Below are 25,454 nucleotides of genomic sequence, written 5' to 3' on the forward strand. Positions count from 1 at the left end.
TACTATTTTTGTTTTTTAACTTCATGCTTGCTGTGTAAGCAAGTGGTCTACTATCTTTACTGTAGATTTATTTTCACTGGTGAAAAATATTTAGACTTAAGAACATTTCCATCTAAAGAAGTCCTTTTAACATATTCTGTAAGGCCAGTTTAATGGTAATGAATTCTTTTAACCTTTGTTTATCTGGGAAACTTTTAATCTCTCCTTCAATTCTGAATGATGACCTTGCTGGGTAGAGAATTTTTGGTTGTAGAGGTTCTTCCCTTTAATACGTTGAATACGTCATCCCACTCCCTTCTGGCCTGTAAAGTTTCTGCTGGGAAATCTGCTGATAACCTTATGGAGTTTACCTTATAGGTAACTGTGCCTCTCTCTTGCTGCTTTTAAGATTCTCTCTTGACTTTAGTCTTTGGCATTTTGATTACTATATGTCTTGGTGTTGTCTTCCTGGGGCTTTTTGCACTTCCAGGATTTGGGTGTCTATTTCCTTCCCCAGATTGAGGAAATTTTCAACTATAATTTCTTCAAGGAGACTTTCTATTCCTTTGTCTATCTCTTCTCCTTCAGGGATCCCCATTATGCAAATATGGTTTCCTTTGGAGTTGTCACACAGCTATCTTAGCATTCTCTCATTTTTAGAAATTCTTTTATCTCTCTGTTCCTCAGCTTGGTTACTCTGCTCTTCTCTATCTTCCATCACACTGATTCTTTCCTCTATTTCCAGAAGTCTGCTATTCATTCCTTCTATTGTATTTTTCATTTCAGTTATTGTATTCTCCAGCTCTGAATGGCTCTTTTTCATAGTTTCTATCTCTCTTTTGAAGTTCTCACTGAGATCATCAATTCATTTCCCCAGTTCAGTGAACTGTTCCTTTGAACTCATTATTAAGAAGATTTCTAATCTCCATTTCATTTAGCCCCTTTTCTGGTGTTTTACTTTGTTCTTTTGTTTGGAACATATTCCTCTGCCTCTTCATTTTGTCTGGGTTTCTGTGTTTCTTCCTTTGTATTAGATAGATCAGCTATGCCCTCTGGTCTTGAAAATAATGGTTTTATGAAGTGAGGATCCTGTGGTGCCTAGAAGTTCTAGACTCTTCTCACCAGTGCCTCGTTCTCTTTAGTGGTGGAGCTGAAGGTACTGTTGGTGGACTGTGGGCAGGATCATTTATCTGTCTTCCTGCAGGCAGTGGCTGATCCCCACAGCTCACCTCTGCCTGCCCTTTGTGTGACATGAGGCTCTTCTGCTGGGGTTCATTGTGGGCATGGCTGTCCTCTGACTACCAGTCAGCAATGGCAGCTACTGCTGTGACAGGCAGAGTGGACATACAATGGGGCACTGGGGTTGAGCCAGTGCGGCAGGTGGAGAGTTTAGAGCCGACTTCTGCAAGCATCTAGCCAGTTGGGCTGAGGGAGGCTGGGGAAAGCTGAGAGAGTGTAGTCCACCCTCTGCCTGCCAGTCAGTGCAATCAGATTGCTGCTGGGCTGGGTGTGCGAGGCAGGGTGTGTATGCAAGGAAGCACCTCCTCAGGGTTGAGCTGCCAATGAGGGGGATGGAGAGTTTCAGAGATGGCTTCCTCAGGGACCTGAGCAGTTGAGCTGAGGGAGGGCTGAGAAAGCTAGGAAACTGTTGTCCACTCTCTGCCTGCCAGTCAGCAAAATTGAACCACTGCTGGGCTGAGCAGGTGGGGCAGGGGCTGGTGGGTAGAGGGATGTGCCACTATGGGGTTGAGCCACCAGCAAGAAAATGGAGCATTTTGGAGCAGGGTCCCAGGTCTGAAGCAGAGACCAGTTGGGCTAAAGGAGGGATGGGAAAGCATCACCTTCCTGCCCTTTCTCCTCTGGAGGGAGCTCCCTCTGACCCCTGCCCCTCTGGCACACTTCCCACTCCTGGTAAATCTTTCAAACTGCTGCCTCTGTGTTGGATCTCAGTGGGACCAACAGAGCGTGCCTGTCCTCCACAAAGGGCGGGAGACTCAGCCTCCCAGAGTGTTCCAACTCTTGCTGGAGTCCAGCCCTGTTAATCACCAAAGCCCAGTGCAATGTGATCTCATGTGGTCTCGTATTCCTGGAGCAAATCTCCAGAGCCAGGTGCACCATATTCCTGAGAGTTTATCTCCTACCAATTCTGTTCATCTCCCTCTTGCTTATAGGCTGGGATGGGGGAAGGTCTTGGGTCTCAACTGATCATGGCTGCTCCCCTTTACCCTTCTCAGTATGGCCCTGTCTTCTTCACCAGGTATAGATGGCCTGTTCTTCAGTCTTCAGGTTGTTTTCAGGGTTAGTTGTATTTGCTGTAATTGCTTCTCAATGTGTAGGTAGAAGGAGGTTTTCACCTTGCTGTTCTACTCTGCCATATTTTCACTACCCCTTCTCCATCCTACATTTTATAGTTTTAGCTTTTACCTTTTAGGTCTCTGATACATTTTGAGTTAGTTTTTGTATATGGTGTGAGGTAGGGGTTCAGTTTATTTCTTTTGCATGTGAATATCCAGTTGTCTCAGCATCACCTGTTGAAAAGGCTATCCTCTCTTATTGAATGGCCTTGGCACTCTTGTAAAAAATGTGACTAGACTTTCAATTCTATTCCAATGATGTATTTGTCTATCTTTATGCGAGTACCACACTTCTTGGTTACTTTTGTAGTAAATTTTGAAACTGGGAAGTCTTAGTCTTCTGATTTTGTTCTTCTTTTTCAAGATTGTTTTGGCTATTCTGGGTCCTTTGAATTTCCTTATGAATTTTAGAGTCAGCTTGTCAATTTCTGCAAAAATGCCAGCTGGTAGTTTTCTAGGGGTTGCTTTGAATAAGTAGATCAAGTTGGGGAGTATTCTATTTTAACAATATTGTTTTCTAACCTGTGAACATGGAATGTCTTTTCATTTATTTAGATCTTTAATTTGTTTCAATGATGTTTTGTAGTTTTCAATATACAATTCTTTCACCTTCTTGGTTAAATTTATTCCTGGTTATTTATCCTTTTGGTGTTACTATAAATGGAATTGTTTTTAAATTTTATTTTCACATTGTTCATTCCTAGTGTGTAGAAATACAACTGGTTTTTGTCTTGTTCTTGTATTCTGCAGCCTAGCTGAACTCATTTGTTAGCTCTAATAGTGTGTGTGTGCATGTGTGTATTATTTAAGGTTTTCTCTATATAATACCATGTAATCTGCAAACAGAGACATTTATTTTCTTAATGTCTACAGAATCTCTGCATAATCTGTACTGATAACTCCTCTTTTTTTCTTTATCCACCCCGTTGGGATTTTATTAATTTTGTTAATCTTCGAACAACCAACTTTTGGCTTTGTTCATGTGTTCTATGTTTGTTATCTGTTTTATTAGTTTTAGTCTTATCTTTCTTGTTTCCTTCCTTTTGCTTACTTTGGATTGGTCTTGTGTTTTTTTTTCCTAACTTCCAAAGACAAAAACTTGAGTCACTGATTTAGACCTTTCTTTTGCTCCCTCCCTCCCTCTTCCTTTCATAATATAAGCAATAAAAGCTATACACTTCCCTCTAAGTACTGGTTTTGCTGCATTCCATAACTTTTGGCATGTTGTGTTCTCATTATTTTTCAATTCAAAATTTTTTGTAATTTCCTCTGTATTCCTTCTTTGATCCATGGATTATTTAGAAATGTGTTGTTTAGTTTCCAAATATGTTTTCATAGATAATTCATTGTTACTGGTTTTAATTTAATTCCATTGTTGTCAGAGGACATATTCTTTAACATTTCAATATTTTGAAATGTATTAAGTCATTTGCCAAGGATATGGTGTATCTCAGTGGCCATATTTTGTGTGTTCAGGAAAAAATGTGTATTCTGCATTTATTGGATGTATTGTTCTATGAGTGCCATGTCAAAGTGATTCAGATCTTCTATGTCCTTACTGATTTTTATCTACCTTTTCTATTAATTACTGAGAGAGCTGTGTTAGAATCTCCAACTGTGATTGTGGATTTGTCTATTTCTCTCTTTATTTACAGTAATTTTTGCTCCATGTATCTTTAACTTTATTACTTACCACACACATATTTATAATTACTATATCTTACTAATGAATTGTTATGAAATGTCCCTTTCTATATTCATATAATGTCTCTTTTTCCATCCATATATTTTTAGCTCTCTGGGTTTTTATGTTTAAAATACATATTTTGTAGACAGCATGTAGTGGGGGCTTGTTCTTTCATCCAGTCTGACAATCTCTGTCTTTTAGTTGGAGTGTTCAGTCCTGTGCAGAAAAGAGTTAACATAGTGAACTGAAACCTGTCCTTAGAAAGGCCTGCTTGCAAGTTTTGCCTTTGGCTGGCATCTGGGAACTTGGCTCTCAGAGTGTTACCAGTCAACAGTTAACTGATAAGGATGATTCACTGTGTCCAGAACATTTGTACACATGATATGGTTTATGCTGAATACCTGGTTTTCTTTTGGTAGTCTGGGATTTTGTTATTTGTTAGACAGAAGGTGCCTGTCTGGCCAGACTCCAATAAAAATCTTGGACACTGAGTCTCTTATGGCCCTCCCTGTGCAGGAACACACAAGCACGTTGCTGCATTTTCATGTCTGGAGGAAGAATTTGCTCTGTGTACTCTTTCATGGGAGAAAGCAAGCAAAGCACAAGGAAGCCTGCATATGGATTCCTCTAGACTCCACCTACACCTTTTTTCCTTATAATCCCGCTGTGCCTCCTTAATATATTAATGTAACTATACAACTATATGCTGAGTCTTGAGTCTTTTTAGTGAATCTCTGAATGTGGAGATGGTCTAGTCCATTTACATTTAATGTAATCATTGATAGGAATGTGTTTGGTTCTATTTTATTTAGCTTCTGCTTGTCCTACCTGTAGTTTGTTATATTATATTTTTTGTTTTATATTCCTCTGTTCCTACTTACCTGCCTTCTTTTGGGTCAATTGCATGTTTATCTTAGAATGTCTTTTTAATTTATCCACTGGCTCTTTTGCTGTATCTCTTTGCTTACCTTTTTAGTGGATACTTTAAGGAATACAATATACATCATTAGCTTTACAGTCTACTTAGAGCTAATATTGTACTAAGAACTTTGCAACATGTAGATCTATTTCTTCTCATTCATTTTATAGTTATCATATGTATTATATCTCTGTATGTAATAAGCCCTATTATAAAATGCTTTAATTTTTGCTATAAACAGTCACATATATTTTAAATAAATTAAAAGAAAAAAAGATCATCTTTCATATTTGCCCACATACTTACATTTCTGATGTTCTTCATTCCTTCCTACGGACCCAGGCATATGTCCCAACCAGGCAGCACCCATCAGTTTTCATATTGGGCTGGGCATTCCCCTCTCACTCCCACTACCTCAGCTGAGTTCCTGCTTGTGCTTTCAGGCCGAAACACAGAGTGGGGATAACTATGCCCATCTCATAAGTGGGAACACCAAGGCTTGGGGAGAGTTCATGACTTGCCTGCTCAGCTAGTAAGGAGCAGAGATGGAGTCAGAATTTAGGTCTATCAGCTCTCTCTTCCCACGTTTCTCAAAGATTGCAGATTCATCAGAACTATTCATATTATATAGCCAGCTTCTCTTAGTGGAGTCGTCATGTGCCACGGGACTGTGTCTGTACAGAGATCATTCCTTGTAAGGAGTCATTCTTTAGGATCACTGTCCAGAGTGACAGAAACCAGTGAGAGGGTGAGCAAAGGGGATTTTCTCACATGCCTTGACTCCCTGCTGAGGTTGGAAGCCTCCTGAGGGCAGAAATGGTTCACAGGAACCTCCTTTCAGTGCCATTGTCTCTCTTGGTGCCTCCCATCTCCCTGCTGGTTCTCCTTTAGGACCCCACCTCCTCCAGGCTCCCAAAACTCACTGGGTAACTAACTATCCAGCTCACCATGTATTTTCTTTGTGGCCTGAGTCACTGAGCTAACGAGCAGGAGCTGCCTCCCCAGGGGTCTTGGGTGGATGGGGCATCACATCCATTCCACCACTTATTTCCGTTCAATGCCTTGCAGTTTGCAAAGTGCTTTGGGACTCTCTCATCCAAGCCTCCCCAATTACTCCAGGAGTAACCCACAGCCTGTGTCCACATCCTCATAAAGGGCAGAGTCAGGGCACTGGCTCCAGCTCCAGCTGGTTCTCCAGTGCACAGGGCTTCCCTGCCACACAGTTTCTCTTGGGATCCTGGAAGCATAAGATTCCCATTTATTCCAACCAACCCCATGGGTTTTGGGGTTAAGTAAATGCAAGCATGTGTTTGACTCCAGACTCAGAAACTCAATATCTTTGGGCAGCACAGGGAAGGAGCTGGGCCGCTGTGGCTCCAGTCTCAGGTTTTTCTCTCTTAGGGAAGAAATCCAGCTGTGTTAGTCCTTCAGGAAGAATGCTCTTTCACTTCTCTTTTCAGTGAAGTCCTTGACAACTAGATTTTGTGAATCAGCAGAATCTGATCTTTCCTTGGCTTCTGAGCAGGAGCTTTTTCTACAAGGAGAAGGATGGGACATAGCAAGACAGGAAAACTGGGTGGTTAGGGCTTCCTGTCCTTTCTACTCTGGGACTTTTTGCCTTCTTCGTAAGGCTGACACACCAGAAGGGCCCTTGTACATGTTCAAAAGCCTTCTGCACCCACCTGTTTTCAATGGGCCTCAGGCTGGTAAATATTTCCCATCTTCCTTCTCAACAATACTGTTCCCTCCTTGAATCCCCCAGAACTTAAGGACCATGAGCCCCCTAAGTCCTTATCCTGGGCTCCACCCAGTGAAACCCAAAGCTGGCTCACACTGACCTGCAAGAGCAGCTTTTCCCAATTCCACTTTCAGTGACATCAGTTTGAAAGCTTGGAAAAGCTTGAAATGTTAGAGTACTTACACCATAGGAATTGGTGCATGCTACAAATCCGAACTTTCCCCACAGAGCCAGTTGTTAAACATTTACCAGCACATCACTGAGCCCATCTTACCTGCCTGTCCACCAAGGTATGACAGTGTGTTTGCTGATAATGATTGGTGTCCCTATCGGCCCCTTCCATGCAGATTCCTGAGTCTCCATCCCTGGCAGGTCAGCCTGGCCCTAGGGGGTAGAGCAGGCCAGGTGGTAGCAGTTGGAAGTCAAGCCAGCATGCCCTGAATTGGCAAGGACAAGGGGATATGGACAGAGCATGGATAGTTTCTGCTACAGACTGGTATGCCATGCATACATTCCTGCTTTACTTTAATACTTGTGGGTGGATTCAATGAGTATTGGAAAAAATACAGTTAGCTCACTAACCCTGTGATTTCATGGGTATATTTTTGGCTGAAGTCAGTTTTTTAAAAACCATTAAATGTATAATAAGTTGGGTAATGGGCCAAAATGGTACAAATTATGGAGCTGATGAAAGAGTGGATGAAGTTCAGTTGTTGGTGATGGGGTAACAGTGAAGGTTTTTAGGCAGGGGAGTGACCAGGCTGGTTTGCATTTTAGGTGGCGCTTCCCTGTTTCATCTGTGTGCACAACAGATCAGAGGGAAGCAGGTTGGAAGGCAGTGGAATGGGTTTGAGAAGGAGCAGATAGGTCTAGGAGTTGTTAAATAGGTAGAATCCAAATGAGAGGCATTACTGGATATGGGGAGGGAGGACAACGATGCCTTCTCTGGACAGTAGGGGATGATATACTAGTTGCATTTGGGGTGGGACAGGTAGGGACCATGTGGCGTCCTGGTCCCTGTCCCCAAACTCCCAACCTCACCTCTTCCCACCACCTTATGGAATTGAGCCTATCTCACTGCTCACCAGGCTTTCCCTTGCCCTGGAAGCCCTCGACCCCTCCCTCCCCAGAGTGCCTGCCTGTCCTGGGAAGCTTCCCTGACCCTTCATCCAAAACAACATCTTCCTTTGTACCCCTAGAGGCCTTTGTACCTGTCAAGTACCTGGCACTAGTAACAACTTCCCCTTGTTAACAGTTATTATTAACAGTTATGACAAGCCAGGCACTGTGCCAGGAACATTATGTATAGCGGTTCAGTCTCTCCTTGTACCAGGGAAGCAGAGGGTCTCTTCTTCACTTTGCAGATGACAAGACCGAAGCTGATAGGCCAGGCTCTGAACCCTGGCCTAACTGCCTCTGAAGCCCACGCTCTTAATCCCTGCACCTTATCATGCTGTAGTGTAATTATATGCCTATGCCTTTGTCTTTCTAGTGGACTTTGAGCTCTGAAGGCATTGAGTCTGGAATGGGTCGTTCCCTGGATCCCAGAACCCAGAGCTGGATGGGACGGCCTCATTTGAAGCTTGAATTTCCTACTCAGAAATCTTCCAACAGGGGCTTGCATGCCCTATACAGTGGGAATCTCATTATCATCCAAGGTGGTTGGATCTGTCTCTGGATCACATTGCCTGCCGCAAATGTCTTCCTCCTTGGAGCTTTGCCTCCTGATCCCTGCCTCTGCTCCCCTTGGGGCCCCAACAACAAGGAGGCAGCAGTAATACTGAGACACCCAAGGGTATGCCTTGGGCCCCTTCGGTCTGTGGCGGCTCCAGTTCACCATGCGGCCTGGGCCGCTGGCTGGCGGTGCCCTCAGGTCCTGCCATTATCTGTGCTCCTCTGTTCCTGTTAAGTTGTGCTCTTGGAAGCCTTCCCATCAGGAGACCAAAGAACAAGTTGCCCCATAATTGCCACCTGCCCCTCATGCCCCACGCAGGGCCACGCCCCTTCCAAGACCAGGCTCAGGGGTGTATGAGGGAGGGCGTAATGGGCTCATTATGTGTCCTGGCGGGGATGGTCTCCCACCACTACGTCTGCTCCTTCAGATTCTGCCTTTTGCCATGAAGCCAGCTTCTCAAGAGCCCTTGTGAACCTTGGTCCTGTGAACTTCCAGCACAAACAAAGGTAAGATGTGCAGAGGCCCTGCTCCCGGCCTGGGGGCCTTTGCTCTCCTCCCATTCTCCCTGCCACCTGAGCAAAGTGAGGGGAAACATTTCTGCACGGTGCTGAGGCTGTCACTTTGTCATCTCCAGGTAAGTGGCTCCCAGTCCTCTGAGACTGTGTGAATGTTTGGTAGCAAGTGGAGAGGGCACCACAGGCAGTGGTGACACCTCCAGTCTACTCTCCTGAATGCCCTGTCTCCCCGCTCCAGCACCCATCTATCCCCCTGGTACCTCCTGCCATCTCCACTCCTTTGGACCCCAGATACTCTGACCATCTTCAGCCACCTTCAGTTAGGAGGCTGGGGCAAGAATCCAGGAGGGAGCTAATGGAGCCTGGGCGACGGTGGCGGCAGAGTGAGGGTCCACAGCAAGGGATGAATTGGAGAGCTACTGAAGAAGGTGACTCAGTGTGCTGGAATCAGCACCATGGAACAGAACGGGCTGCCTGGCACCATGGTGAGGGCCCAGAGTCTTTACCAGGACAATGTAGCACCATCATGACTTTGGGGTCTTGGGCAAGTCATTTAAACTCTCTGAGCCTCAGTTTCCTCACCTGTGAAATGGGGATCATAAGAGGTTCAGGTAAGAGTTCAGAGGAGCCGAGAGGGTCTAGAACACCCCTCTCTACCAGATCTCCATTTCTATCCCCCCACCCCCAATTCCTCCCACCTCAATCAACCTTACTCAGCTCAGGAGGCACCTCATTCTGGAAGTTTTCTCTGACTTCTTCTGACCTCTAGACTGGCCAGTTACTCCTCCTCCCTGTGGGCACCTACCACTTGTATTATAATTGCCTTTGTCTCTCAAGGGGAGCACCTGTGTATAGCTCCGCTTGGTATGCCTGGGATGAGCAGGGTGCCTGGTATAAGCGGTGTGCAATGAGTGGCTGGATGGATGGATGGATGGCTAGTTGGGTTAAGTTCTATTAGCGGGTTTGTGTGAGGGATTTGTTATTCCTACCAAGAAACACATTTCTCGTTTAACAAAGGAAGCATTATTTAGAGGGATATTGTCAATGATCTGTATCATACTAGTACAGTGAGGAGGGAGATTTTTTTTCTCAGTCCCTCAAAACACACCTTAAACCAGCTGTCCCCAGCCCCAGATCCCAAGAAAAAGATGATCCCAATACTGTTGGTTGTGTCTTCCAAGTCAATTTCCATCTTTCTTGAAGTCCATTCAAGGGCCAGCAGAACAGATCATCTTGAGGTCCAATTTTAGGGGTCCAGAAACACCCATCTGGCCCCAGGTATTTTCTCTTCTGATGCCTAATGCCTAAAATGGGCTTTATTCCTTAAGCTTAAGGCTCAAATTCCTGCTAGACAGTGAAGACTTTCAGGTGCAGCATGCTTTGAGGTTTAGTAAAAGCTCTCACGTCTGTAAAATCCTTGGATTCTTACGACCATGTGAGGCAGGTAGTATCTCCCCCACCCCATTTCAGAGATGAGTAAAAGTGAGAGATTTGCTCTAGTTTATACCACTAGGTCTTAGCAGGTCTGGGACTAGAACATTCCACTCTACCATGGCTCTTCCTCTCCTTGACCCCTGATCCAGTTTTAAACCTCACAGGGAAGACTCACATGTTTTTTTTTTAATTGTTCTCCAGGTTTCTTCACTATGGAGTTACTCATTTTGTTTGGATTTAACCTGTAGTGTGTGGGGAGTTACTTTGAGATGTTGTAAATATCCCATTTCTCAAACTTTTTCAGCCACTAGTTTTAGCTTCCCTGGATAATTGATTGTCTAACTCCATCATTTCTTCTGTGTGTTAGCTGGCATTCTACTGAAAGGTACTGCTTTCTCTTTTTACCTGCAACACTGCTTGGCTGCCATCCATAACAAAGTACCTCAAAATGGGGTCAGGGGGTGCGGAGCGGTGCTTAAACAACAGACATTTATGTCTCACCATTCTGGAGACTGGAAGACTGAGATCAAGGTGTTGGCAGGGGTGAATCCTTCTGAGGGTGAGGGAAGGCTCTGTTCCAGGCTTCTCTCCTTGGCTTGTAAATGGCCATCTTCTCCCTGTATGTCTTCGTGTTTTCTTACCTCTGTGCGTGTCTCTCTGTGTCCAAATTTCCCCTGTTTATAAGGACAACAGTCACGTTGGATTAGGGCCCACCCTAATGACCTCATTTTAACTTGCCTTATCTGCGAAGATTCTATCTCCAAATAAGGTCATATTCTAAGATACTGGGGTTAGGACTCCAACAGACATTTTCTTGGTGGTTGGGGCAGGGCACAATTTAACACAATACACATTTATTTATTTATGGACTTATAGATTCTAATTAGATTCAGTCCATCACTATCACTGTCACTGGTCAAATTGTCCCAGATTTGGCCAGTGTGAGTTCCTACGAGCTGCCTCTTGTGTCCTTTTCACATCACCTCATGATTCTTTGAGTACTTTCCTAACTTGCTGGCACAGAAAGATGTTTCAGGTTCTTTGTTCTCTGCCTCAGGAATCAGCCACTTCTCCAAGGAGAAATGTTTTTGCTAGGTAAGCTCATTGCTATTGGTGCATGATTTCTAAACGATTTTACACAGACACACACACACACACGTACACTGTTACCTCTGCTTCCAATCTAACATCCCTGGGTTCATTTTCTCCTTTCCCCTCTCCATAGTTTCAATGCCAGTGAGAAACCCAGCTCCCACTGTCCTCATTTGCAGTCTTAGACTATAAGAAGCCTCTTATTTTAAGCAGTTATCAGCCACTTATAAACAGAGTGAATGCCTCTTATTGCATTCAATACTAGGTTTATGTCAGAAGGGATAGAAGGAGTAAGGGGCACTGGGACCTAAGGGGTCACCAGGGAAGAAAAAGAGAGAGAGAGAGAGAGAGAGAGAGTGGGGGTGGGGGGTTAGCAGTGCGGGCACACACTGAAACTTCAACTTGCTAAAGACTCTGTCGTGGAACCCATCGAAGGAAGATTCCTTTTCTGCCTGCTTTCCAGGATGTGTGCCCAGGGTAGGGATGAACTGGGGAAAAACCCGCTGCTCCCTACCCACCTGTGCCCTTTCAGGTTCAATCTGATAAATCAGATTGTGGGTAAAAGTCAGGCCACTGGAGGGAGGCAGGTAAGGTCTTTGACACTAGGAGTGTCCTTAAAGCCACCGAGGCGCCACCATTTGAACAAACATTTTGAACATTTCCTCAGCTTCTTCTCTTTCTTTCTTCTTTAATTTTTGATTGAGATAAAATCCACATAGCACAAAATTCATCATTTTAATCCTTTTTAAAGTGTACATTTGAGTAGCATATTCATAATTAGTACAACCCTCTCTGCTATTTAATTCTAGAACATTTCCATCACCCCAAAAGAAAACTTCTCAACTCCCTCTTCCTCCCAGCCCCCAGCAACCACTTATGTACTTTAAGTCTTTATGGATTTGCCTCTTCTAAACATTTCTTATAAATGGAATCATATAATATATGGCCTTTTGTGTCTGATTTCTGTCACTTAACATAATGCATATGTCAATACTTCATTCCTTTTTATGGCTGAATGAAATTCCGTTGTGTAACTGTTGAGAGTTAGACTTGGGGTTGATTAAGGATTGTGCATTGAGTCCCCTATACAGAATTTTATTGTTGTAAACAACCATTTGATCAATAAATATGAGAGGTGCCCTCTCAAAAATAAAATAAAAAAAAATTCTATTGTGTAGATCTACTGCCTTTGTTTATTCATCAATTGATGGATATTAGGTTGTTTCCACTTTTCCGGCTACAATGAATAATGCTGTGAACATTCGTTAGCAAGATTCTGTGTGAACATATGTTTTCAGTTCTCTAGGGTATATATATATATACCTTGAAGTGGAATTTTGGGGTCATGCTGTCATTCTATGTTTAACTTTTTGAGGAACTGCCAAACTTTTCCACAGTGGTTACACCATCTTTTGTTCCCACAAACGATGTATGAGTGTTTCCATTTCCTTGCCACATTTATATTTTGTTGCTTTTTTATAGCCAGCCAAGTGGGTATTAAGTGTCATCTTATTGTGAGTTTGACTGTGTGTGTGGTTTTGACTTGAATTTCCCTAACAACTAATAATGTTGAATGTATCTTCATATGCTTATTGGCCCTTTTTCTCTCTTCTTTGGAGAAATGTCTAGTCAAATTATTTGCTTATTTTAAAAGGTTTTTTTAAATTATGGAGTTGTAAGCATTTTTATATATTCTGGATGCTAGAACTATCAGATGATTTCCAAATATTTTCTCCCATTACATGGACTGGCTTTTCATTTTCTTGATAGTATCCTTTGATTTACAAAAGTTTAAAAATTTTAATGAAGTCCAACTTACCCAGTTTCTCTGTGCTTGCTTGTGTTGTGATGTCATGTCAAAGAAACTGTTATTTTATCCAAGGTCATGAAGAAAGACCTAGGCTTCCTTCTGAGAGTTTATAGTCTTAACCCTTACATTTAGGTTTTTGATCCATGTTGAGTTAATTTTTGTATGTGGTGTGAGATAGGGGTCCAGCTTCATTAGTTTGCATGTGGATATCCAGTTGCTCCAAGACCATCTGTTGAAAAGACTGTTCTTTCCCACTGAATTGTTTTGGTGCCCTTGTCAAAAATCAATTGACTGTAAACGTGACGGTTTATTTCTGGAGTCTCCACTGTATTCCATTATCTGTGTGTCTGTACTTAGGCCAATACCAAACTGTCTTCAGTACTTTGGTTTGTAGTAAATTATGAAATTGAGAAGTGTCAGTTTTTCTACTTTTTTTCTTGTTTTTCAAGATTGTTTGACTATTCTGGGATCCTTGCACTTTCATGTGAATTTTAGGATCAACTTGCCCATTTTCCCTCTCTTTCTTAGTCTTTTTCTCTCTTGCTATCCCCATATTTCCAATACCCTGAATGGTGGTTCAGATTTTGGCTACAGCTGGAGGTAGAGTAAGGGACTGTGTGACCATGAGCAAGTTACTTCAACTCTCTGTACAATGAAATGAATAAAGCTACTCTATAGGGTCACTACTTTAAAGTTGAGGTTAAATGCAATAATGTATTAAAGCTCACAGAACAGCCTATAGGTTATTTGGTCAGTTCATCAGCTTGTAAACAAGTTGTAACAAAAACAAGAATGATAACTGGATCTATGCCAAACAGGGAACTGAACACTTGACGTAAATCATTGCATTCAATCCTTATAATGATCTATGAAGTAGATAGTAGTGTTGTTATTTCCCATTTTACAGATGAAGACATGATTTACAGATGAGGACACGAATGCCAAAGCATGGAGGAGTTAAGTGACTTGGCCACTAAAGAGCTGAACTAAGATTTCAATCCTCACAAGTGATTCTCAAATCCAGAGGCTGATCCTACTGGGCCATGGCTACTGGGTTTAAGGAGAGATTTTAAAAAGGGGCTCTGGGCTGTCTTCTGTGAAGTGGATCTTAAGAAACCTGCCTGTGCTTATTACCCCCAACCTGGAATGCACCAGGGGCACCTCAGATTCTGTCCTTCCCTCTCCTCCAAGCTCTTCAGGGAAATCTAATGTGCAGAGTGGAGCCAAGTTAAACTGTCCCCAGCCCCTGCCCCAGTCCCTCATTGTCCCTTTCCTGAATGGCTGCGGTAAACTCAATTCGGCCTCCCTGCCCCATCCGCTTCCTACCACCCCTGCAAGTGGGTCCAATCATGTCCTAGACCACAGATCTGACATCTTAAACGCTGCACCTCAACACCAGGGTGGCTGTGCCCCCCACAGGATCAAGGTGGGCTCCGCTGGCAAGAGGCACCACATCAAGCTTGAATGCAGACAGAACTCAGTCCAGATGCCAGCTCCACCATCTCGTGACCCCTAAGGCTCAGCGTCCTTGCCTTCAGACTAGGGATAATTAGTGGAGAGGGGGAATGGCACAGTTTCATAGACAGGGTGGGCTCTGCTCCATCTGCTACCCCCCCAGCCCAGTTCACCCCACCCTAACATCACAGCCCTCTGCCTCTTGCCCACCTGTGCACTCTTTAGGACCATCAAGGCCAATTCTCCCTCCCTGGGACATGGCTTCAGGTGTCTAAAGTCATTTCTTGTCCAAGTCACTTCTGTTCCTTCCAGTGGTTTCTCAGCAGGATGTATCTGCGCGTCCCCTCGCCCCCCTAGCTGCTGCCCATGGGTCCCACTTCACGCAGCTTTGGTTTCTGCGCCCCGTCACTGCTCAGGGTGCTGCTCACTAGGGACAGGCTGCCAGGACAGGCTCCTTGCTGCTGTTCTGCCGGGGCAGGACAGCCACTCGCTGCTCCCTGCCAGGCTCAGCTCTGCTTCCCTCACCGTCCCCTCTACCCATCTCCCGCATCTTCTCCAGGACCTGCCTCACTGGTGCCCGGGACCTGGAGGGGAAAGGACCCCAGAGGGCACCATGGCCAGGTTTCCCAGATTTCAGATGTTCTTAGCTCACTATATGTGCATACCATTTATCCTGTTACATTTTTTTCTTACTGTCAGTTCATGTTTTTTACTTTAGGAAAATCTTGTATCACTACCATAAATATAAAACCCCTTATCACAGAGGGTAAACATAACGAGACATAATTAAATTAAAATGCAATGTGCACATTTTTGTATCACCTGTGATGTGGCTGCCACACTTGGGGAAATGCAAGGGGCCAACATCCCACTTCTCAGATGGAGAAATCACAGCCGGGGAGGAAAGGGGTCTGAGCCGGAGCCAGGGGCGTTCCAGGCACTTCTGCAGCCTGTCTTTCTTCTATCCACCTCCCTGCCCCATGTCTGCTCTATCTGTACCTGCTCTCTTGACTTCCCTCTCCCCCTCCTGTCCCCTTTCTTTATTTCCTCTTTTTCTATTCTGCTTTTCTAGAACCTGCTCCTCCCACTTGTACTTTAAATAATTGCTTGGGCTGTTGGATTCTGCCCCTTCAAGTGGGAAAGTTGCAGGTTCTCATTTTGGGAGCTGATGTAAGTGGCTCTGCAATGGTATGTTCTCACTTCTTGTAGATTTTGGTTTTTCTCTCTGTAAAATGCAGCTTAGAATCCCTGCCTCACCTCCTTCCCCCAATAAAGCACCAAGAATAGCTTTGGAAAGACCCCTAAAAGGTGTTACTAATAGGGCGAAGCGCCTCACTGCAATCAGTCCCACCCAGTGACCTTCGGCCATACCACTCTGGTTGCAACATACCGACAGCAAACGTTTCCTTTCTACTCAGCCACACCCCACTCCCAGCACCCACTGAGTCAAAACCCCAGACAGACAGTAAGGCAAAAGTCAGAGAATGTCATAAAATAGTATCATGAAAAGCCCTCGCATGTATAAAGGGCTTCACATTTAACGCTCCCCAACTCTGCCAGGGAAAGATTGTTATCAATGATTGATGAGGTGAAGGTACAGAGCTAGTGAGTTGCTGGGCAGTGCTTTGCATTTTTCACTCTGTCAAAATGGGCAGTGAAGAGATCAGAGGAGCTGCCTGCTGGCCCCCTGGGTACACCTGAGCCCAGTGGCACTGGGCGGAGACCACATAGCAGTCCTTGGTTCCGAAAAGAGTGACTCAGAGTTGATCCATCATATACTCATTCTGCAAACACTGGCCGTAAGACAAGTGATCTGCTCAGGACTTGGGGGGTATAGAAGTAAGATATTGATCTCAAGGTGTTCAAGGTCAAATGGGAGACAGAGGTACACCTGGCTGTCATCCAGGTGATATATGCCACTGCGCTCCACCCCAGTGTGTTCCCGGTGACCTGGGGGGCCAGAGCAGGGAGGCCAGAGAAGGCCAAGTGTTTCTGTGAAACGTGGAAGTGAGGGACTTGTGGGGAGGGGCCTGGGAATGGAAGCTGCAGCGACAAGAGTCTCTGCACATGGGGTCCTGGCCTGGGATCCTGGGATGGGGTGGGGAGTGAAAAGGGTGCCACAACCCACTCTGCCTGACAACGTCCCCTCAGTCCCTAGGAAGGGAGCTGATGATTTACAAAGCCCTGTCGGGTTACCATCGCCTTCCACCCTCCAAAGCTCAGCACAGCCATGAAGTCCAAGTACTTCTCCCACTTTTCCCCCAGCAGACCTGGCCAGTTTCCCACTCCACCACGCACACCCCTTGTCTCAGGTTGGGGTCCCCAAAGCAGACCCTGAGATGAGGATGTGTGGGCGGCTGGTTTATTAGGCAGGGCTTCCAGGGAAAAGCAGCAGGGGAGGGGGAAATGGGCCCAGAAGGGAAGGAGGTCAGCAAAGTCCTGCCACATGATAGGAAGCTGGCTCGACCCTGCGGGGAACTCCGGAAGCAGTGTAGGTCACACGGGACCTGGAGTCTGTATCCCTCCAGAAGACATTGGTGAAGTGCTGCCCTGAGGATATAAGTTTTCAGGAACTAACTACTTTCCTAGAAACCATAGATTAGGTGCAGAGGCTCCTGCAGCCTGGGAGCTGGGAATGCAAGGCCACCAAGAGACAATGTATGTGGTAAAGAGGCCCAAGGGGATAGAGACCAACAATGACAGCATCTGTAGGCACCTTAATAGTTTTTAGGTGTGCTGTTTCACCACTGGCAGCCTGGCACATAGTACATGCCTTATAAGGGTTGATGAATGAATGAATCAATGAATCAGTGAAAGGAAGGAGATAGGATGACTTTACCCATTTTCACCTGAAAAAACTGAGGCTCAGGAAGGTGAGTGACTCATCCAGGATCCCACAGGAAATAAATAGCATGTCCAGGATCCCCACAGCCTTTGGACTATGCATGCAATGCTTTCACATGTCACCTAGACAAGGAAATACCACCCCCTCCCAGCTCTTAGAGCGCCCAAATAACCCTGACTCAACTGGGCAACAACTTCCCCTTTGCAGAGCTCTGCAGCCTCTAGGACTTTCAGGGAAGTCAGCCGGTAGCAAGGGGAGGCTGTATCAGGGCATGTTTCCTGCTTGCTGCCCCTATAAAGGGCAGAGGGACATTTGGGTGCTTTGAAAGGAACCAGGCCTCTTGTCCCAGCCCCTCTCCTCCCGCACCCCAGCTTTGAGCCCTGAGCTGCTTCCTCTGCTCTCTGGCAGATGCCTGGCCCTATGACCATCGTAGCCCACCTCCTGCTCCTGGCCCTGTGTGCCCACCACTTTGCCCCTGCAGGTAAGATCTGCTGCCTCCATCAGGACCTCCAGCTCTGGTCTCTGGACAGGACAACCACCCCGAAGGCATGGCTGGGGTAGCACAGCAGAGGGCGGAGGACCGACCAGCCTGGGTCTGGATGGGAATGCTGGGGAGGGGCAGCACGGTGGCTGCACTGGAGGTGTTCTCAAGGGATGGTCTCCAAATCAGAGCCTTGGCAGGCTGGGAAAGAAGGTGACTCTTCTTTCTCTCATCTTTCAGGCTCCGTGGTCATCCCCTCTTCCTGCTGCATGTCCTTCATTTCCAAGAAAATTCCTGAGAGCCGAGTGCTCAGCTACCAGTTATCCAGTGGGAGCATCTGCCCCAAGGCAGGGGTGATGTGAGTAACCACCTCTCCCTGGACGCCCCGCAGGGGATGGGCAGGGAGAGGGGAGCCTCCAGCATCACTGAGGAAATAAAGTCCGGAGACCGGGCCCTGGGACCCTGGAAGCCACCTCACCTCTCTGAGCCTCAGCTTCCCCACCCATAAGACTAGGAGAGGCTGCAGAGTCACCAATCATTTATGGAGCACCATACATATTCTAGGCACTATTGGGGGTGTATAACATTATCTAACTAACCCTCTCGACCATCCCATAATCATAACCTTTATGATTATCCCCAAGTTTCAGAGGGTAAGTGAGGCTCAGAAAGGTGACCTGCTCAAGGTCACCTGCAATTTCAAATAACTTCATAGCTGCCTCTCACACAAGGCAGTAGGTGTGAACTCACTTTGTAAAGAGTGGCCTGGGATGTTAGTATGATTAGTGATGTGCGCTGCTAGCACCGGACTCGGTTCCATAGCCTGGCAGCCCCCAGCTCAGAACTGGCTTGGAAAGAGGCATCCTGGAGCCCCTCCCAGCTTGACTCCTTATCCACCACGCCTTCTCACCTCACGTGTGAACTAGAGACATCTGCCTTTTGTCCTGTGAATTTTCCACACATTTCCTACTCTCCCCTCCCCCCTGTGGGTAGAGACTGTGTCTCTCCCTTCAGATACAGTGCTATCTAAAGGCAGGGCTGCACCTCCCCACCTGACCAGGAGGTTGCTGAATGTGGGCCCTGAGACAAAAGAGAAGCAGACACACAGAGAGGAGCTGTGGTGGCAGCGGTTGGCTGGGAGGGCCCTGCAGCAGCTTGTCATCTATGGGCTCCCACACCCACCTCCTCATAAGGCAAAGGGGTCCAAGATCCTGGCATCCTGGCTGGGTCTCAGCTCTGCCCTGCCACTCTTCCCACAGCTTCACCACCAAGAAGGGCCTGAAGCTGTGCGGCGACCCCAAACAGCAGTGGGTCCAGAGGTACATGAAGAACCTGAGCACCAAGTGGAAGAAGGCCTCCACTGCGGCCAAGGCAATGAGAGCCCAAATGCCTGCCCAGAGACGCTCTGCCAACAGCACCTTCATCTAACTACTGCCCTTAACTCTGAACTTGGGCCTGGTGAGCCTGCAGTAATAGGGGAAAAGCTAATGTTTCTGTTTCTTAGCATCATTCTTGGGGCATTCCCAAGGCAGGAAGGCCTGCTCCTGGGGGTGAGCAACAGTTCCAAGCATCCTGGGTCCCTTGCCTTCTCTGAGCTAGAGGAGAAGATTCCAGAAGGAGGCAGTGGCAGCCGTTTGTTCTCTTCCTGAGCTGGAGCTGGCCCTTCTTTGACTTCCAGGCTCCATCAGAGACCAGGTGCATGAGGCCCAACCTGCAGATACTCTCTGCTTGCACCTTACCCTGCAGCTGGCTTCTATGGGTCCCCTGGCCTTGCAGTAGGGTCTCTAGGCCATCTGTCTGTCTGTCTGGAGATGGGTGGCCTGTCAACAGATGCAGCTTTCCATCATGTTGGGCATGCTCCAGGCTTGTCCCACTTCCAGCGTTCCAAATGAATAAAAACCCAACAAAAGGGTAGGGCCCTTTGCTGCTGCCAGATCCTCGCCCTCCATGCATGCCTCTCAATGGGATAGATACAGTGAACAAAATTTTCAAGAATTCAAGGTTTTGTAATGAAATCGATCTGGAGGATCAGGGTGAGGGGCCAACCCAGGTAATTTCATTTCTTTGAGAAGATACTGCTTCAAGGAGAAGTTCTGCTGTGTGGCGTGGCTTGTCCATGCTGCTTTAGGGACAGGGAACTGCCCTGCCTTTAAAGCTGGTCTTTCCCCATATGTTCGTTTGGGGGAAATGGGGTGGGAGCTGAGCAGGAGAGAAGGGCCCCAGCGTTTTCTCCCTATACTTGAGATACTGTGTGATTTGTATATCAAGAGTACAGACACACTTGCTTTTCTCAAATAACATTCCAAGTAAAATGTGATTTCCCTTCGTTGGTCATTGTGTCTTGCCTGTTCCCATCTCCCTGGGGGACAGGGTTGGGGTGTGAACAAGAGAGTGTGTGCCCCTTATGATTAGCACGCATAATGTAGTGGGGGCACGGGGAAGGCAGTATAGCACGGAGAAGACAAGTAGTGGCTCTAGCATCTTAACACTGACGGACAGTGACTGCAACGGGATGTTGTTGGGAGGGACTTGATAATATGGGTGAATGTAATAACCACAATGTTGCTCGTGTGAAACCTTTATAAGATTGTATATCGATGATACCTTAATTAAAAAATTAATTTAAAAAAAACCTCTTATAAGTAAAAAAACAAAAACAAAAACTATGTGTGCCCCAGGGAGTATATACTGAGTTGCCCATTTGTGTCTGAGAGGGGATGAAGGCAGCCTGAAGCCAGGGCACCCCAGAGGTGGTCTTGGTCTGCTCTTGGGAGTTCTGCTATGACCTCGGAAAAACACACACGCACAGCTGGATTCGATGAACTTTTTAAACATTTTCAGCAGAACACATTATTATGTAAGGAGCTGTTACAGGCATTAGGAGGCTATGAAATTATGAAAGGTTTCTGGTTTCAGAGAACTAGGGAGAAAAATAACACACATACACACAAATCAAGAGCAGTGTGGGTTTTCAATAATGCTTTCTAAGCTGCATGACCTTGAAATAGGTCACCTTTCTGAACCTTAGTTTCCCTCATCTGTAAAATGGGGATAATAAGACTTTTCTATTTTTGTCTGGGTTTTCCCCAGAAGCAGACCCTGAAACAAAGATTTGAGTGCAAATATTATTCTTGGGAAGAACCAAGAGAATAACACCAGGGGAACTGGGAAGTAATACAAAGCAAGGAAAGCAGCCAATAAGAGCACGTTTTCAAGCAGAGCACAACTAGAGCTTGATGTGCTGGGAAGCGGTGTGAGACCCGTCCTCCCAGAATTACACACCCACTCTGTCACAGCTGTGGAAAGGGCTGGTCTTTCTATAGGTGGAGGCAGAGCAACCTTCCATGATTCAAAACCAGCCTTTAGGCACTGAGAGGCCACAGAGTACAGCGAAAGCTGGCAATAGACATACCCACAGCCACTGCTAAAGTTCTTCTGGCTCCAGGACAAAGCAGAATAAGGAATAGTGCTAAACGATACAGAGGAGGGAATGTTCTGATGGGGACAGGGAACCTGCAGAAATCCTCAGCATAGAGTTGGTGCCTGGATGGTGACTGAGGTTCCCTCTGGAAAGAAGAGTGTATTTCTAAGCACAGAAGAGAGCCAGCTCATTCAGGAATAAGAGATGGAAATACAAGTGGACAATGTCCAGACACCATAGTCCCGCCCCACAGCATCTGCAGCGGCCAGCCCAGGGCTATCACCACTTGGTCCGTGACTGCCAGCTTCCTATTTTTCCTCATTTTCCAACTCAGGACCCCCCAGAGAAAGTCAAGTATACTGCCAAATCAATCATGTAAGTGATGAATGAATAACATGTTTGTTTTCATCTAGATGCTCTTAATTTATTGCCACAGAGAAGTTGCGGAGTCTGGGATGGCTGCAACCAGGATGGTGGGAGCACGGAAGCAGGCGGTGGAGCGGGGAAGCTCCGAGAGGTGGAGAAGCTGGTACTCCTCCATTCTCCTGCTTGCAGGAGTGAGTGTCTACCTAGCCAGCTTCTTTAGAGGATCGTCTGGGTTAAAATGCTACACACACATACCTGCTGATGCAGCAATTCTGCTTCCACAAATACATCCTGCAAGTATGCACAGAGGTGCCTGTGTGAACGAGGATGTTTACTGCAGCACTATCTGTAGTTGTAGAAAACTGGAAACAACCCAACTGTTCACAGGGGATTCAACCACATATATATATATATTTTTTAGCCACATATATATATATATATATATTTAGGTATCATTAATCTACAATTACATGAGGAACATTATGTTTACTAGACTCCCCCCTTCCCTAAGTGCCCCCACAAACCCCATTACAGTCACTGTCCATCAGTGTAGTAAGATTCAGCCACATATTTTTTTTTTGAGAGGGCATCTCTCATGTTTATTGATCAAATGGTTGTTAACAACAATAAATTCGGTATAGGGGGGTCAATGCTCAATGCACAATCATTAATCCATCTCAAGCCTAATTCTCATCAGTCTCCAATCTTCTGAAGCATAACGAACAAGTTCTTACATGGTGAATGAATTCTTACATAGTGAATAAGTTCTTACATGGTGAACAGTACAAGGGCATTCATCACAGAAACTTTCGGTTTTGATCACGCATTATGAACTATAAACAATCAGGTCAAATATGAATATTTGTTTGATTTTTATACTTGATTTATATTTAGGTCCCACATTTCTCCCTTTATTATTATTATTATTTTTTTTTTTAATAAAATGCTGAAGTGGTAGGTAGATGCAAGATAAAGTTAGAAAACATAGTTTAGTGTTGTAAGAGGGCAATTGTAGATGATCAGGTGTGTGCCTGTAGACTATGTGTTAATCCGAGCTAGACAAGGGCAATAAAACATCCACAGATGCAGAAGCTTTCTCTCAACACAGTGGGGGTGGGTGAGGTTCTAAGCTTCACCACTGTTGTTCCCTGATTTCTCACCTGATGGCCCCCCTGCGACTGTGCCTGTCTTAGGTTGTTCCTCCCTTGAGGAATCTTACCCGTCTCTGGCTAACCAGTCATCTTCCGGGGCCATACAGGGAAATGTAAAGTTGGTAAGTGAGAGAGAAGCCATATTGTTTGAAAGGGTTAGCTTTTTACTTCTTTGCAGATTTATGCCCTGTGGCTTCTATGCCCAGCACTTGTCTCGAGGTATCTTTACCACCTGGAGGAATTATGATACTCGGTAAATTCGATATGAGGCACGAATTCTATTTAAGGGTTGTAATTAGGAAGGAAGAAGAAAAGCTATAGAGGTAGCATATGGAATAAAACATGGGAGGATTGATTATTTCTTTGACATATCTTCTTGTAGAGTACCTTAAGCATGTATAGGTTTTAAACTACTAACTAACTTGTGCACACATATTAACATAATAGGAATACGGTGACATAAACAAAGCAAATCTATAATTACCATCCATCTCCAGTGAAGCCAAGAAAACCATTTAGGCACCCTAGGCATTTGTGAAAATTTGTCTATGATATGATGGATATTGTCCAACTGTACTTGAACAGTCTGAGAGAAATCAGACAAATTAAAGCAGTCCATTTCTGGGATCTGTTCACATCCCATATGTTCTTTTAACCGTAGATAGTCTATAGTCATAAGATTTTGGAGTGCTACAACTTGCACCCCTCCCAACTCCTGGTTGAGTTCCAACAGTACAGATCCAGTCAAATTCGTTGTCTCACTGTATGCACATGCCAGTCTAGACATCTCCCTCCTCATTCCAATGGCAAGTCCAGGAGATGGTGGGCTGGATGCAGCCACAACCGCAGCATCGTCCGGATCCCTGTGGAGGCTTTTTGATGATCATCCCCCGGCACGAGTCCTCCAACACGTGATTTTCTTTGTCCTCAGGCGCCGGTCCCAGGCACCCGTTCACCGGTCCTGCCGCCCCTCCTCCCTGGCATTGGGGTCCCTGTCCTTTTAAGGCTTCCAAAAAGCACTCGCCAACAAAAAGAAAAAAAAAGGAAAAACGCGTGATATTCTTTGTCCTCAGGCACCGGCCCCAGGCACCCGCCCACTGGTCCCGCCGCCCTGCCTCCCTAGTATTGGGAAAAACGCGCGATTTTCTTTGTCCCCAGGTGCCGGTCTCAGGCACCCACTCACCAGTCTTGCTGCCCTGTTTCCCTGGTATTGGGGTCCCTGTCCCTTTAAGGCTTCCAAAAAGCACTTGCCAAAAAGAAAAAAAAGGGAGAAACGCGCGATTTTCTCCGTCCTCAGGCACTGGTCTCAGGCACCCACCCACCAGTCCTGCTGCCCTGCCTCCCTGGCATTGAGGTCCTGTCCCCTTAAGGCTTCCAAAAAGCACTCGCCAAAATAAAAAAGGAAAAACGCGATTTTCCCTGTCCCCAGGCGCCGGTCTCAGGCACCCGCTCACCGGTCTTGCTGCCCTGTTTCACTGGTATTGGGGTCCCTGTCCCTTTAAGGCTTCCAAAAAGCACTCGCCAAAAAAAAAAAAAAACCGCTCCGGTTTCTTTCCACCCGCCGGGAGCCGGGGGGAGGGGCGCTCGGGTCCCGCCAGGCCGGGGCTTGTATCTTACCCCCTTCATGAGGCGCTGGGTTCTTGCAGGTGTGGATGTGGTCTGGATGTTGTCCTGTGTCCTCTGGTCTCTATTTTAGGAAGAGTTTTCTTTGTTATATTTTCATAGATCTGTGTGGTTTTGGGAGGAGATTTCCACTGCTCTACTCATGCCACCATCCTGGCTCCGCCCCTTCCACATATATTTTTAAGTGACAAAAAGCAAGGTGCATAAGAGCAGGTACTGTACAATCCCATTGGTGCAAAACAAGATATAAATATGATCAGCAACTTGATGGACACACAAACTCTGCATAGTGGTTGCCTATCTATGGCAAGTCAGACTGCAAGGGTGGGATAGAGGAACTACATATTTATCAGTACTTTTCTGTGGTGTTTGAACATTTGCCAACATGCATTTATCCCTTTTATGATAAAAACTCAATGCACTGCCCACAGCCTTTCTTTGGGTTGTACCACTTCAATGTGCTCTGGACGTCTTCGAACACCAGGAATATCTCATCTCTGTACCTAAGAGCTTTACCCCAAAGGCTACTCTGCTATGTCAGGCCAGAAATGACAAAGACTGACCAGCCCCAGGGCAGCCCTCAGCCAATGGCTGATGGGAATAGATATGTAGTCAGCCCAGGTCCCTGGCTCCTTGGTTGGGATGGCCCTGGGGTGTGTGCTCTGTGCCATCTGCCAATCGTTTCCCTGTTTTCCAAGCAGCAGATAGCTTGATGACACACCCTGCCTCCTTGCTGGCATCTTGGCAGTTCCTAAATAAATTACACTTGAAGTCTTGTCTCGGGGTGTACATCTGGGAAAACCCAAACCAAGTCAATTGATGTTAATGATCAAAAAAGGAGACACAATTTGGGCTCAGGAGCCAGACCTGAATTTGATCCCAGCACTCTTAGTTCCTGGCTCTGTGGTG

The 25,454-nt window shown here is 45.8% G+C and overlaps 1 protein-coding gene and 1 long non-coding RNA gene across 4 annotated transcripts in view; one reads left to right on the forward strand and one right to left on the reverse strand.

Annotated features, from left to right (window-relative positions):
- Positions 1-8,672: 8,672 nt before the first annotated feature.
- Positions 8,673-20,310, forward strand: CCL24 (C-C motif chemokine ligand 24). 3 transcript variants are annotated; one of them, XM_073215186.1, is made up of 5 exons: positions 8,673-8,858; positions 9,106-9,352; positions 17,912-17,984; positions 18,225-18,342; positions 19,244-20,310. In XM_073215186.1, exons 2-5 carry the CDS (start codon positions 9,323-9,325, stop codon positions 19,410-19,412), a joined length of 390 nt encoding a protein of 129 aa, XP_073071287.1. In that variant the 5' UTR covers positions 8,673-8,858; positions 9,106-9,322; the 3' UTR covers positions 19,413-20,310. The 3 variants fall into 3 exon arrangements, with proteins under 3 accessions (XP_073071287.1, XP_017509998.1, XP_036858396.1); XM_017654509.3 differs by lacking the exon at positions 9,106-9,352 and having other exon boundaries at positions 8,674-8,858; XM_037002501.2 differs by lacking the exons at positions 8,673-8,858; positions 9,106-9,352 and adding an exon at positions 8,939-8,986.
- A 1,422-nt stretch (positions 20,311-21,732) lies between these two features.
- The window catches only part of LOC140844055 (uncharacterized), a 60,826-nt gene continuing 57,104 nt past the window's right edge, over positions 21,733-25,454 (reverse strand). The window contains exon 4 of the long non-coding RNA XR_012122200.1: positions 21,733-24,609. This is a non-coding gene — a long non-coding RNA (uncharacterized lncRNA). The remainder of the gene's footprint in view (positions 24,610-25,454) is intronic.

Source organism: Manis javanica, chromosome 10, assembly GCF_040802235.1.
Source record: "Manis javanica isolate MJ-LG chromosome 10, MJ_LKY, whole genome shotgun sequence".
NCBI lineage: Eukaryota > Metazoa > Chordata > Mammalia > Pholidota > Manidae > Manis > Manis javanica.

Excerpts from the sequence above, each read along its gene's own strand:
- CCL24 (XM_073215186.1), top strand. The coding sequence starts at position 9,323 with ATGGAACAGAACGGGCTGCCTGGCACCATG. Across the intron at positions 9,353-17,911 it reads ACGGGCTGCCTGGCACCATG|ATGCCTGGCCCTATGACCAT; the intron begins GTGAGGGCCCAG and ends GCTCTCTGGCAG. Across the intron at positions 17,985-18,224 it reads CCACCACTTTGCCCCTGCAG|GCTCCGTGGTCATCCCCTCT; the intron begins GTAAGATCTGCT and ends CTCATCTTTCAG.